Source organism: Gopherus evgoodei, chromosome 6 (assembly GCF_007399415.2).
Source record: "Gopherus evgoodei ecotype Sinaloan lineage chromosome 6, rGopEvg1_v1.p, whole genome shotgun sequence".
NCBI lineage: Eukaryota > Metazoa > Chordata > Testudines > Testudinidae > Gopherus > Gopherus evgoodei.
This window is the reverse complement of record NC_044327.1, coordinates 7011435-7024447: the sequence shown is the minus strand read 5'-3', so window position 1 is coordinate 7024447 and position 13013 is coordinate 7011435. Positions and strand designations below refer to the sequence as shown.

General features: G+C 42.9%; 1 protein-coding gene across 8 annotated transcripts in view; it reads left to right on the top strand.

Annotated features, from left to right (window-relative positions):
* Positions 1 to 13013, top strand: part of DNAH6 (dynein axonemal heavy chain 6) — a 220717-nt gene that overhangs the window by 112803 nt on the left and 94901 nt on the right. For 7 of the 8 annotated variants that reach the window (XM_030566691.1, XM_030566692.1, XM_030566696.1 and 4 more), the window contains 4 exons: positions 3011 to 3157; positions 3248 to 3321; positions 5299 to 5453; positions 12647 to 12878. In XM_030566691.1, the coding sequence (XP_030422551.1) occupies positions 3011 to 3157; positions 3248 to 3321; positions 5299 to 5453; positions 12647 to 12878 (608 nt within the window). The remainder of the gene's footprint in view (positions 1 to 3010; positions 3158 to 3247; positions 3322 to 5298; positions 5454 to 12646; positions 12879 to 13013) is intronic. The other variant, XM_030566695.1, reaches the window with a different exon arrangement.

Sequence of the window (13013 nt, the reverse complement as noted above, 5' to 3'; positions counted from 1 at the left end):
TATTTATTAGGTTATCTAAGCTAACCTAGTAAGATAATCAAATCTTATGCTTCAGGGCATAAAATGATTGATTGCTGGAGTCAAGAAGGAATTTTTTCCCTCCACATATGATACTACACAATGGGCTTGGTGTATTTTTTGGGGAGGAAGTCTTATTCTTCCTCTGAAGCATCTGACACTTGTCAATATTGGAGGCAAACTACTCGATTAGATGTCTGATCCATAAAACCAGTTTATGTCCCTAGTATTTTAATCTTGGCTTCTGTTTCACTTCAGTGCTTGTGTGCAGTAGATATTTTTATAAATATAATAAGAACATTATAAATAGTTTTATGATGTTTTGTGTGAAATGGATGATGTTAGTGGATGGTGTATACATACAATATTGTTAGAATTAATAACAATAATAATACATTCAATATTCCCTCCACTTTTACTCTGCTGATTTCTCCTATATAGGCCATATCCTTTATTAACTTTCCAGTCGTGATTTTTTGCCACCATCTCTGTGAAACTAGTCAGCTCTTAGCTCTGTTTCTGTATACATAATAATAGGAGCTTGATTGCTTCATTCCTGTTCTTGTACTTTTGCTGTATTTACTTAGGGTATGTCTACATTACAGGATTATTCCAATTTTACATAAACCAGTTTTGTAAAACAGATTGTATAAAGTCGAGTGCACGCGGCCACACTAAGCACATTAATTTGGCAGTGTGCGTCCATGGTCTGAGGCTAGCGTCGATTTCTGGAGCGTTGCACTGTCGGTAGCTATTCCGTAGCTATCCCATAGTTCCCGCAGTCTCCCCCGCCCCTTGGAATTCTGGGTTGAGAATTTAGTGCCTGATGGGGCGAAAGTCATTGTTGCGGGTGGTTCTTGGTAAATGTCGTCACTCATTCCTTCCTCCGGGAAAGCAACGGCAGACAATCATTTCGCGCCCTTTTTCCCTGGATTGCCCTGGCAGACGCCATAGCGCGGCAACCATGGAGCCCGTTCAGCTTTTTTTTTACTGTCACTGTATGTGTACTGGATGCCGCTGACAGAGGTGATACTGCAGCGCTACACAGCAGCATTCATTTGCCTTTGCATGACAGCAGAGACGGTTATCAGTCGTTCTGTACCGTTTGCTGCACCATTGTAAATTGGTGATGAGATGACGGTTATCTGTTGTTCTGTACTGTCTGCTGCTATCATGGGTGCCCCTGGCTGAGGTCGGCTGGGGGCGCAAAGACAAAAATGGGAATGACTCCCCGAGTCAATCCCTCCTTAATGGTACCTAAAAATAGAGTCAGTCCTGCCTAGAATATGGAGCAAATGTACTAGAGAACCAGTGTATGAGAGAACCAGAGAGCACAGCCGCTCTGTGTCAGATCCCGCAGAAATGATGAGCTGCATGCCATTCTAGGGGGTGTCCCTGCAACAACCCCACCCATTGCTTCCCTCCTCCCCAAACCTTCCTGGGATACTGTGGCAGTGTCCCCCCCATTTGTGTGATGAAGTAACAAAGAATGCAGGAATAAGAAACACTGACTTGTTACTGAGATAAAATGAGGGGGAGGCATCCTCCCGCTGCTATGATAGTCCAGGCAGTACAGAATCTTTTCTTTACACAGGAAAGGGAGGGGGCTGATGAAGCTCAGCCTCCAGTTGCTATGATGAGGACGGTTACCAACCGTTCTGTACCATCTACTGGGAATGACCAGAATTCATTCCTATTTTTACCCAGGCGCCCCCAGCCAGCCTCACCTGAGGCCAGCCAGGAGCACTCACGGGCTGATGATGATGACGGATAGCAGTCATATTGTACCATCTGCCACTGGCGAGGGGAGGGGAGGGGAGCGGATACTGCTCTTCACTGCTGTAGCATCGTGTCTACCAGCAGCATTCAGTAGACATAGGGTGACATTAAAAGAAGTCAAGAAACGATTTTTTTCCCTTTTCTTTCAAGGGGGGGGAGGGGTACATTGACGAGCTATACCCTGAACCACCCCGGACAATGTGTTTGACCCTACAGGCATTGGGAGCTCAGTCAAGAATGCAAATGCTTTTCGGAGACTGCTGGGGACTGTGGGATAGCTGGAGTCCTCAGTACCCCTCCCTCCAGGAGCATCCATTTCATTCTTTGGCTTTCCGTTACGCTTGTCATGCTGCGTGGACTCTGTATCATAGCCTGGAGATTTTTTTCAAATGCTTTGGCATTTCATCTTCTGTAACGGAGCTCTGATAGAACAGATTTGTCTCCCATACAGCGATCAGATCCAATATCTTCCGTACGGTCCATGCTGGAGCTCTTTTTGGATTTGGGACTGCATCGCCACCTGTGCTGATCAAAGCTCCACGCTGGGCAAACAGGAAATGAAAATCAAAAGTTCACGGGGCTTTTCCTGTCGACCTGGCCACTGCATCCGAGTTCGGATTGCTGTCCAGAGCGGTCACAATGGTGCACTGTGGGATACCACCCGGAGGCCAATACTGTCGATTTGCGGCCACACTAACCCTAATCCGATATGGTAATACCGATTTTAGCGCTACTCCTCTCGGTGAGGGGTACAGAAACCGATTTAAAGAGCCCTTTATATTGATATAAAGGGCCTCGTTGTGTGGACAGGTACAGCGTTAAATCGGTTTAATGCTGCTAAAATCAGTTTAAATGCGTAGTGTAGATCAGGCCTGAGACAGGTCTTGCAATTTAATTACCTCCTTCTTTCCTTCCTGCTACAACCACCTCATCTTGTGTAAACATGCTCTCTAGCTGTTCATGTGTACTTCAATTTTCGGTGTAACACACACCTTTTTTTCAATATATTTCTCTCTAATTAGCATCTGATCCTGTTGAGGCACTCAGAACCTTCAGCTGCCACTAAACCTTTGCAATTGATCCAGGAAATTCCCTTCACAATCATAAATTAGCTTTCTGATGTTTTTAAAAGGTTTATTTCAAGATTGTTTAGAAAGCGATGATCAGAGTTTGTTATGTTAGTGAAAGTGTTATTCATGTACTGTACACACAGGCATTCTCCAGTGTGATCCTGGAGCAGTCAGAGACCAAACACAGATCTTCAGACTTTTTTGCCATGAGTGTCAGAGAGTCTTCCATGACCGCCTCATCAACAGTGAAGATAAACAGTATTTTCATTCTATGTTATCTGAAATGGCCAGTAAGGAAATCAACTTACTCCATTTGTATTATATTAGACATGCAAATATAAGTTACACAAACCTATCTAATCTAGAATGTTAATTCATAGGCAAACATTTTGCAGTCCCGGTTGACCCAGATTACTTCGTAAGAAAGCCAATCATCTTTGGGGACTTCCTTAAAGTGAGTCTATCATAAGCCTTAATTTTCACAGAATACTGTTTACTTTCTTTTTGCTTAGTTTGTTTAATGTAACTTCAGGGTTTGTAAAGTGTAGAGGCAAAATATAAACACTATGATTTCAGCATAAACGAATCCTAAATTATATGGGCTTGGTTCACTGATGCAATAAGCAGGAACATCTCCATGGAAGTGAATAGCGTTGTGCCTGTTATACCAAAAATGACTGTGGCCTTTTATGTTATATTTAGAAGAGAAGTAGTCCTTTTGCATCTTGGTAAAATGTCTGCATGAGCAAAAATGGGATTTCAACCACTTTTCAGGGAACTAACGTACTATTGTGAAAAGACTAAGCTGCATACAGATAGTCCTAGAACTGGTCCCCATATATTAGGAAGAGGTGAATAGCCTTCTGCCAAAAAGTCAGATATAGTAGCTAATGTACTTTCACTGGAGGAAGTTGTTAATGTTTTCACAGCCTCTGTTACTAGTGACCAAAGAGAATCATTCAGACTGAGGAATGGCAAAATTTAAGTGATCCTAATTATAAAATAGTTGGCTGAAATAAGTCTGGTTCTCCTTCATAAAGTTGCTTCCCCCCAAGGTACCTGGGGACAAGAGGAAGTGATTTCACCAGGTACTTTCCATTACGGAATGCACTAAGAAATGGTAATAAAGGATAGCAAATATTCTTTCAAAGCAATATGGTATTCCAGGTAGATATTTGATCTTTGGATCCTGATGGGAATTGATTGGAAAGGAAGCCATCAGTGGTACAATTTATGACTCATGCCAAGGGCAAGCTAAATCTTTAAAGGATATTTTTAAAAAGCTAGTGGCATTTAACAAAGATTATACTAGGAAAGGATTTAAGTTGCACCAAAAGCACTCAACTAGATAGATCAGATAACAAATTGGGGGCAGTTTAAGGCAGGGGTTCTCAAATTTGGCTGCGACTTGTTCAGGGAAAGCCTCTGGCGGGCCGAGCCGGTTTGTTTACCTGACGCATCCGCAGGTTCGGCCAATCACAGCTCCCACTGGCCATGGTTTGCCACTCCAGGCCAATGGGGGCTGCAGGAAGCAGCACATGCCGAGGGATGTGCTGGCCACCGCTTCCCGCCGCCCTCGTTGGCCTGGAGCGGCGAACCTCGGCCAGTGGGAGCCACGATTGGCTGAACCTGCAGACGCAGTAGGTAAACAAACCAGCCCGGCCCACCAGGGGCTTACCCTGAACAAGTTGCAGCCCAAGTTTGAGAACCCCTGATTTAAGGGACAAATGTGCATATTAGCAAACATATCCAGGATAGAGGCTTCAGGGACCTGTGGAGAGAAATTATTTCTCGCACAGAGTTTACATATTCAATTTTCATTCTTTTTCTCTGTACACAAAGACAGCTTTTGCATTACTTGGACTCACTTCTGCAAGCAGTAACTGCTGCCGTGTAAGAAAATCTTTTGCAATTAGCCACAGCTGAGATCTCATTATGATGTTTACTGGGTAGGGAAGGATTCATGTGGAATGCAGGTTACAACTGAGTAGAAGAGGCTAGTAAGTAAGAGAAAAACACAACAGCTGTATTCTTTGAACTAAATGCTAAGGGTGATTTGGTAAAAAACGAGGTCTAGAGCATAGCTAAAAGTGTGATTAGAGGTCAGTTGCAAACTTTAGCCACAGGTATGAAAGAAGTGGAGAAGTGAGACTGCTCTTAACAAACTGCAAAGCTAAAATGAAAATGGATTTAATCCCTGAATTTTTTTTTCTTTTTTCCCCCAATGAACACATTGAAGTCAATGGGAACTGCTGGGTATTCAGCACTTAGGGTGCCACTCAAATGTCTAACTATGAATTTAGGAGCCTACCTCTAGGACCCAAGCATTGAAAATCTTGACTAATAATTTGTGGAGATTTTAAGTACTATAATTTCTATCTATTCATTTTGATCTCATTTCTCTTATTTTCCTCAAATAATTTTCTTTCAGATCGGCGCAGAAAAAGCTGATCGAATATATGAGGATCTGACTGATACGGAGAAGATTATATCAGTTTTACAAGACTACCTGGATGATTACAATATAACAAACTCTAAGGAGACAAAGCTAGTGTTCTTCCAGGATGCCATCGAGCATGTTTCAAGGTGCAGAACTGTTTAGTTAATACTTAGGCAGTATCATTGTTTTAAGGTAATAATCAGATCAGTGTAAACAAGTGAATTTAAGTCGTTTTGAGAAGCATTTAAATTGTGTGACTAATCACAGGTTTATACACTGAAAAGATGTATTAAAATACATACAGAATTAACCACGGAGCCCCTAATAAGCAAACATACTAAATTAATCCTTTCTTCAAATGTAAACTGGTGGTCAACCTGAGATGGAAGGAGGTAATTGTCAATCCATGAAAATGGTGTAATCCCATGCTGAACCCTGAATCAAGAGTGTGCTCAGCTGCGTAAGTGGAGTGAACAGCCATCTGCCATAGCCCTCTGATCATCATGATACCCATGAAATCCTATGCTGCTTCAGAAGACTTGTCGTCAACATAGACATTGAATTCACTGGGCACTGTCAGCCTCTGCAACTTCATTGGCACCTAGATTTTTACATATAGATTTAGGAGTCTAATTTAAGGCACCCAGACACAGAAGTTTTGATCCTAGTGAACAGAGAACCAAATATTCAAAACATAGTCTCCATTTGTGTGCATGAACTTGGCAGATGCAATCTGCGGCTAGAAAGATACTGTGTGTTTCTGGAACAAATCTATATACTTGTCACTTGTGCACACAAAATGTAGAATTTACAGAAACCGCTTATGCACTCAAACCAAACCAAATTAAGTGCAAATCTTTTGCCATGTGTAAATTCTGTGATTTTAACAGTACACAAAAATTGTGTGTGCTAATATTCTGAACACAGACAGCTGCAGCGGCACAGGAGCCAGCAAACAGAGCTATAAACAAGGGAGTTTCAGAGGGAGTTCTGTTGGAGGAGCAGGTTTTTGTAGTTTGTGGATTGTATTGTGTAGTGTGTGTGTGTGTGTGTGTGTGTGTGTGTGTAGGCTGCTAGGGGCAGTGTTCTGGGAGAGCAGCAGAGCCCTGATTAGGGGATGGGGCATACCTGATTAGGGGTCCTATATAAGGAGCCAGGCACTCAGGCAGCAGCACAGGAGCCAGCGAACAGAGCTGCTAACAGGGGAGTTTCAGAGGGAGTGCTGTTGGAGGAGCAGGTTTTTGTAGTTTGTGGATTGTATTGTGTAGTGTGTGTGTGTGTGTGTGTGTGTGTGTGTGTGTGTGTGTGTGTGTGTGTGTGTGTGTGTGTGTGTGGAGGCTGCTAGGGGCAGTGTGCTGGGAGAGCAGCAGAGCCCTGATTAGGGGTCCTATATAAGTAGTGTGTGTGCGCGCGCGCTAGGGACAGTGTGCTGGGAGAGCAGCAGAGCCCTGATTAGGGGGCGGGGCTTACCTGATTAGGGGTCCTATAAAAGTAGCCAGCCAGTCAGGCAGCAGCACAGACAGCTGCACAGGAGCCAGCAAACAGAGCTGTAAACAGGGGAGTTTCAGAGGGAATTTACAGGGGGAGGTTGCAGAGGAGACTAAAACAGAGGAACTGACAAGCTAGTTAAGGGATAGGGTGGTGATCTGGTGCCTGCTGGGGGTTTGTGTTGTGCTGTGGTTCTTGGACTACCAGGTTTTAGGTGGGAAGGCTTTGACTGACACAGAGGTAGCAGTGAAAGACACAATGAGGATAACTGGATGTGGAAGCTGCGGCATGTACGTGATCCTGGAGGGGGTGCCTGAAAAAAGTTTTGTCTGCGTGAAGTGTCGCCTGATAGAGCTGGTGGAAGAAAAGATCCGAGGACTGGAGATGCAGATGGAAAGTCTGGTTGAGTTTAGGAGGGGGTTTGAGCAGATGATGGAGCACAGACATGAGGGGGCTGAAGGGATAAGCTCAGACGTGCAGATGGAAGCAGGACCAAAGAATTCAGAGGAGAGACTGCTGGGTGAGGAAAGTGGACAGTGGAAGCATGTGACTAAGAGAACCAGGCAGAGGAAAAGACGGGCCAGTGAAGGAGAAATAGAGCTCAGGAACAGGTTTGCAGAGTTAGAAAATGAAGAAGGGGCACAGCAGGTGGCCGCTGAAGGAGAGAGGGCAAGGAAAAAGAGAAGAGCTGATAGTCCTACAAGAGGAGGGGAGGAGTCAATGGAGGCAACACCAAATATGAACCCCAGGAGGATATGGGAAGGGTTGCGAAGGATTGCAAAGATGAATAGGAATTGAGAGAACTTGCAGCCAGTGGGTGCAGGGGATAGACCGGAGAATCACACTGTCACCAGGAAAAGGCAGGTCTACATGATTGGAGACTCCTTACTGAGAAGAATAGACAGGCCTGTAACTAGAGCTGATCGGGAAAACAGAAGGGTGTGCTGTCTGCCGGGTGCTAAGATACAGGATGTGGACCTGAGGCTGAAAAGGATCCTAGCAGGAGCAGGGAAGAATCCATTGATTGTCTTTCATGTGGGAATGAATGATATGGCTAGATACTCTCTGGAATGTATCAAGGGAGACTGTGCCAGACGGGGGAGGACGCTTAAGGAAATTGAGGCTCAAGTGATCTTCAGTGGGATTCTGCCAGTTCCTAGAGGAGGGCAACAAAGGTGTAACAAGATTATGGCGATCAACAGATGGCTCAGGCAGTGGTACTATAAGGAGGGCTTTGGGATGTACGGCCATTGGGAAGCATTTACGGACAGAAGACTGTTCTCTCGGGATGGACTTCACCTGAGTAAGGAGGGAAATAGACTTCTAGGATGGAGGCTTGCTGAACTGATTAAGAGAACTTTAAACTAGAAATCTGGGGGAGATGGTTGGGAGATGTCCAGGAGATCTCCTCACTGGAATTTAACCTTGAGAGGGAAGTAGACAATGTAAGAGGGGATACAGCCATGAACAGAAGAATTGACATAAGGAGGAAGGGTTGTGTGGATACCAGACTAACAGGTGATGCTGGTGTTAGAATGTCTGTGCCTAATAGGGTAAAGAATGTGAGTGAAGTCAAATGGCAAAAATTAAGATGTCTGTACACTAATGCAAGGAGCCTAGGGAACAAAATGGAGGAACTAGAGCTACTGGTGCAGGAAGTGAAACCGAATATTATAGGGATAACAGAAACATGGTGGAATAGTAGTCATGAGTGGAGTACAGATGTTGAAGGCTATGTGCTATTTAGGAAAGACAGAAATAAAGGCAAAGGTGGTGGAGTAGCATTGTATATCAATGAGGAGGTTAACTGTAAAGAAATAAGAAGTGATGGAATGGATAAGATAGAGTCTGTCTGGGCAAAAATCACACTGGGAAAGAAAGCTCCTAGAGCTTCCCCTGAGATTAGTGCTTGGGGTGTGCTACTGACCACCGGGATCTGATTTGGATATGGATAGAGATCTCTTTAATGTTTTTAATGAAGTAAACACTAATGGGGATTGTGTGATCATGGGAGACTTTAACTTCCCAGATATAGACTGGAGGACAAGTGCTAGTAGTAATAGGGCTCAGATTTTTCTGGATGCGATAGCTGATGGATTTCTTCACCAAGTAGTTGAAGAACCAACAAGAGGGGATGCCATTTTAGATTTGGTTTTGGTGAGTAGTGAGGACCTCATAGAAGAAATGGTTGTAGGGGACAACCTTGGTTTGAGTGATCATGAGCTAATTCAGTTCAAACTAGATGGAAGGATAAACAAAAATAGATCTGGGATTAGGGGTTTTGATTTCAAAAGGGCTAACTTTAAAGAATTAAGGAAATTAGTTAGGGAAGTGGATTGGACTGAAGAACTTGTGAATCTAAAGGCGGAGGAGGCCTGGAATTACTTCAAGTCAAGGTTGCAGAAACTATCAGAAGCCTGCATCCCAAGAAAGGAGAAAAAAATCATAGGCAGGAGTTGTAGACCAAGCTGGATGAGCAAGCATCTTAGAGAAGTGATTAAGAAAAAGCAGAAAGTCTACAACAAGTGAAAGATGGGCGGAATTAGCAAGGAAAGTTACCTTATTGAGGTCAGAACATGTAGGAATAAAGTGAGAAAGGCCAAAAGCCATGTAGAGTTGGACCTTGCAGAGGGAATTAAAACCAATAGTAAAAGGTTCTATAGCCATATAAACAAGAAGAAAACAAAGAAAGAAGAAGTGGGACCTCTAAGCACTGAGGATGGAATGGAGGTTAAGGATAATCTAGGCATGGCCCAATATCTAAAAAAATACTTTGCCTCAGTCTTTAATGAGGCTAATGAGGATCTTGGGGATAATGGTAGGATGACAAATGGGAATGAGGCTATGTTGGTAGATATTACCACATCTGAGGTAGAAGCCAAACTCAAACAGCTTAATGGGATGAAATTGGAGGGCCCAGATAATCTTCATCCAAGAATATTAAAGGAACTGGCACATGAAATTGCAAGCCCATTAGCAAGAATTTTTAATGAATCAGTAAACTCAGGAGCTGTACCGTACGACTGGAGAATTGCTAATATAGTTCCTATTTTTAAGAAAGGGAAAAAAGGTGATCCGAGTAACTGTTAGTTTGACGTCTGTAGTATGTAAAGTCTTGGAAAAAATTTTGAAGGAGAAAGTAGTTAAAGACATTGAGGTCAATGGTAATGGGGACAAAATACAACATGGTTTTACAAAAGGTAGATCATGCCAAACCAACCTGATCTCCTTCTTTGAAAAGGTAACAGATTTTTTAGACATAGGAAACGCAGTGGATCTAATTTACCTCGATTTCAGTAAGGCATTTGATACGGTTCCACATGGGGAATTATTAGTTAAATTGGAAAAGATGGAGATAAATATGAAAATTGAAAGGTGGATAAAGAACTGGTTAAAGGGGAGACTACAACGGGTTGTACTGAAAGGTGAATTGTCAGGCTGGAAGGAGGTTACTAGTGGAGTTCCTCAGGGATCAGTTTTGTGATCAATCTTATTTAAACTTTTTATTACTGACCTTGGCACAAAAAGTGAGAATGTGCTAATAAAGTTTACGGATGACACAAAGCTGGGAGGTATTGCTAACACAGAGAAGGACCGGGATATCATACAGGAAGATCTGGATGACCATGTAAACTGGAGTAATAGTAATAGGATGAAATTTAATAGTGAAAAGTGCAAGGACATGCACTTAGGGATTAATAATAAGAATTTTAGATATACATTGGGGACACATCAGTTGGAAGCAACAGAGGAGGAGAAGGACCTTGGGGTATTGGTTGATCACAGGATGACTATGAGCAGCCAATGTGATACGGCCGTTAAAAAAGCTAATGCGGTTTTAGGATGCATCATGTGAGGTATTTCCAGCAAAGATAAGGAGGTGTTAGTACCATTATATAAGGCACTGGTGAGACCCCACCTGGAATACTGTGTGCAGTTCTGGTCTCCCATGTTTAAGAAGGATGAATTCAAACTGGAACAGTTCAGAGACGGGCTACTAGGATGATCCGAGGAATGGAAAACCTGTCATATGAAAGGAGACTCAAAGAGCTTGGCTTGTTTAGTCTAGTCAAAAGAAGGCTGAGGGGGGATATGCTTGCTCTTTATAAATATATCAGAGGGATAAATATTAGGGAGAGAGAGGAATTATTTAAGCTTAGTACCAATGTAGACACAAGAACAAATGGGTATAAACTGGACACTAGGAAGTTTAGACTTGAAATTAGACGAAGGTTTCTAACCATTAGAGGAGTGAAGTTCTGGAACAGCATTCCAAGGGGAGTAGTGGGGGCAAAAGACATATCTGGCTTTAAGACTAAACTTGATAAGTTTATGGAAGGGATAGTATGATGGGATAGCTTAATTTTGGCAATTGATCTTTGATTATCAGCAGATAAGTATGCCCAGTGGTCGGTGTTGGGATGTTGGATGGGATGGGATCTGAGTTACTGCAGAGAATTCTTTTCTGAGTGCTGGCTGGTGGGTCTTGCCCACATGCTCAGGGTTTAGCTGATCGCCATATTTGGGGTCGGGAAGGAATTTTCCTCCGGGGAAGATTGGCAGAGGCCCTGGAGGTTTTTCGCCTTCCTCTGCAGCGTGGGGCATGGGTCATTTGCTGGTGGATTCTCTGCAGCTTGAGGTCTTCAAACCACAATTTGAAGACTTCGGTAACTCAGACATAGGTTAGGGGTTTGTTATAGGAGTGGATGGGTAGGGTTCTGTGGCCTGCTTTGTGCAGGGGGTCGGACTAGATGATCACATTGGTCCCTTCTGACCCTGGAGTCTGAGTCTATGAGTCTATGAACGTGCACAAATAGAGCCAGATTGAAGAAGCTTCTTTGAAAATTTGCCCAACAATTGATTTGTAATGATGTGGCACAATTGGTAAAGGATTTAATCTAAAAGGGAGGTTTGATGTTCCTGAGATAAAGCTTCTAGAAAGCTGAAGTCCTTCCAAAATCAGTCCAAAATGGAAATCAACGGTGCAGTCCATCAATATTAAACTTGGTTAAGTGGCATGTTCTCAAAGACGACGGAATGTATCTTGAAGTCCCTGTTCAGTCCAAACTCGACCTGTGCTGTTTATTTTCTCTACCCAGGTATACAATTATATATCTATGTATTAGTATAATTCATAAATATTTAATAAGTATATGGCACATATTTACGCTAAGATTCCCATCCCTCTACAGTGTAGAGCAACTTGAAGAAGGAGTAAATATAATTTATGCCCACTTTATGCTTCCAGAGCAGTGTAAATGAGAGTAACACCCTGAATGTGCTTGGTAAAGTAAGCAATTAAAAAGAGTATTTTCCCAGCTGCCTGCCCTGTAAATTCCTCCTGCAAAAAGCCAAACAGAATTCTCCAGAAGTGTTTTCTTGGAAATTATCCATAGTAACTAACTTGTTGATGTCAGAATATGTCAAAAGTGATTTTGAATTAAAGATTCCCTCTATTCGATAGCCTGGCTGGGATGGGGGATCCAGGATACACTGGGTGGGTTTTGACTGCAGTGGGGGGATGCCAAAAGGAGATTGAGTTTTGGCTGGTGTGAATTTATCCTGAATTAATGCAGCTAGGTCAGTGTCTGAAATGTCCTTCTGAGCTTGGCTTGTGTGAGTCTGCATGTGTTCCCTGCCTAAGCCACTGGGCAGAGCAGGGAATGTTTTCCACTGGGCCCCTGGCATTGTGCAAGGGAGGCTTCCATTTTTGGATTACAGAATTACAGGACTTTCACTATGGTATCACATCTATTTGATGCTCCTGTGATGCCTTAATGAGACTCTAAGAAATAGTTGGAAAATTTTGTCATTTTTATTACTTTTAATTCTGTGCTTGATTTTCCTATAGAATTGCTCGGATGATCCGTCAGGAAAGAGGAAATGCCCTGCTTGTTGGAGTAGGAGGTACTGGCAAACAGTCTCTCACTCGGCTTGCCTCTCATATATGTGGGTACAAATGCTTTCAGATAGAACTTAGCCGTGGTTATAATTACGACAGTTTTCATGACGATCTGAGGAAGCTGTATAAGATGGCAGGAGTAGAAGACAAAGATATGGTTTTCCTCTTCACAGACACACAGGTATGTTTAAATAGGTCGACCAGAAATGCAGTTGGCTTTAGCTTTAAAATATTGTGGCATACACTATGAAAAGCTATTTATTTTTATATGGTGTTGTTTATATGGAGTAAGAAAATGCTTTAGAGTGAGGCTCAT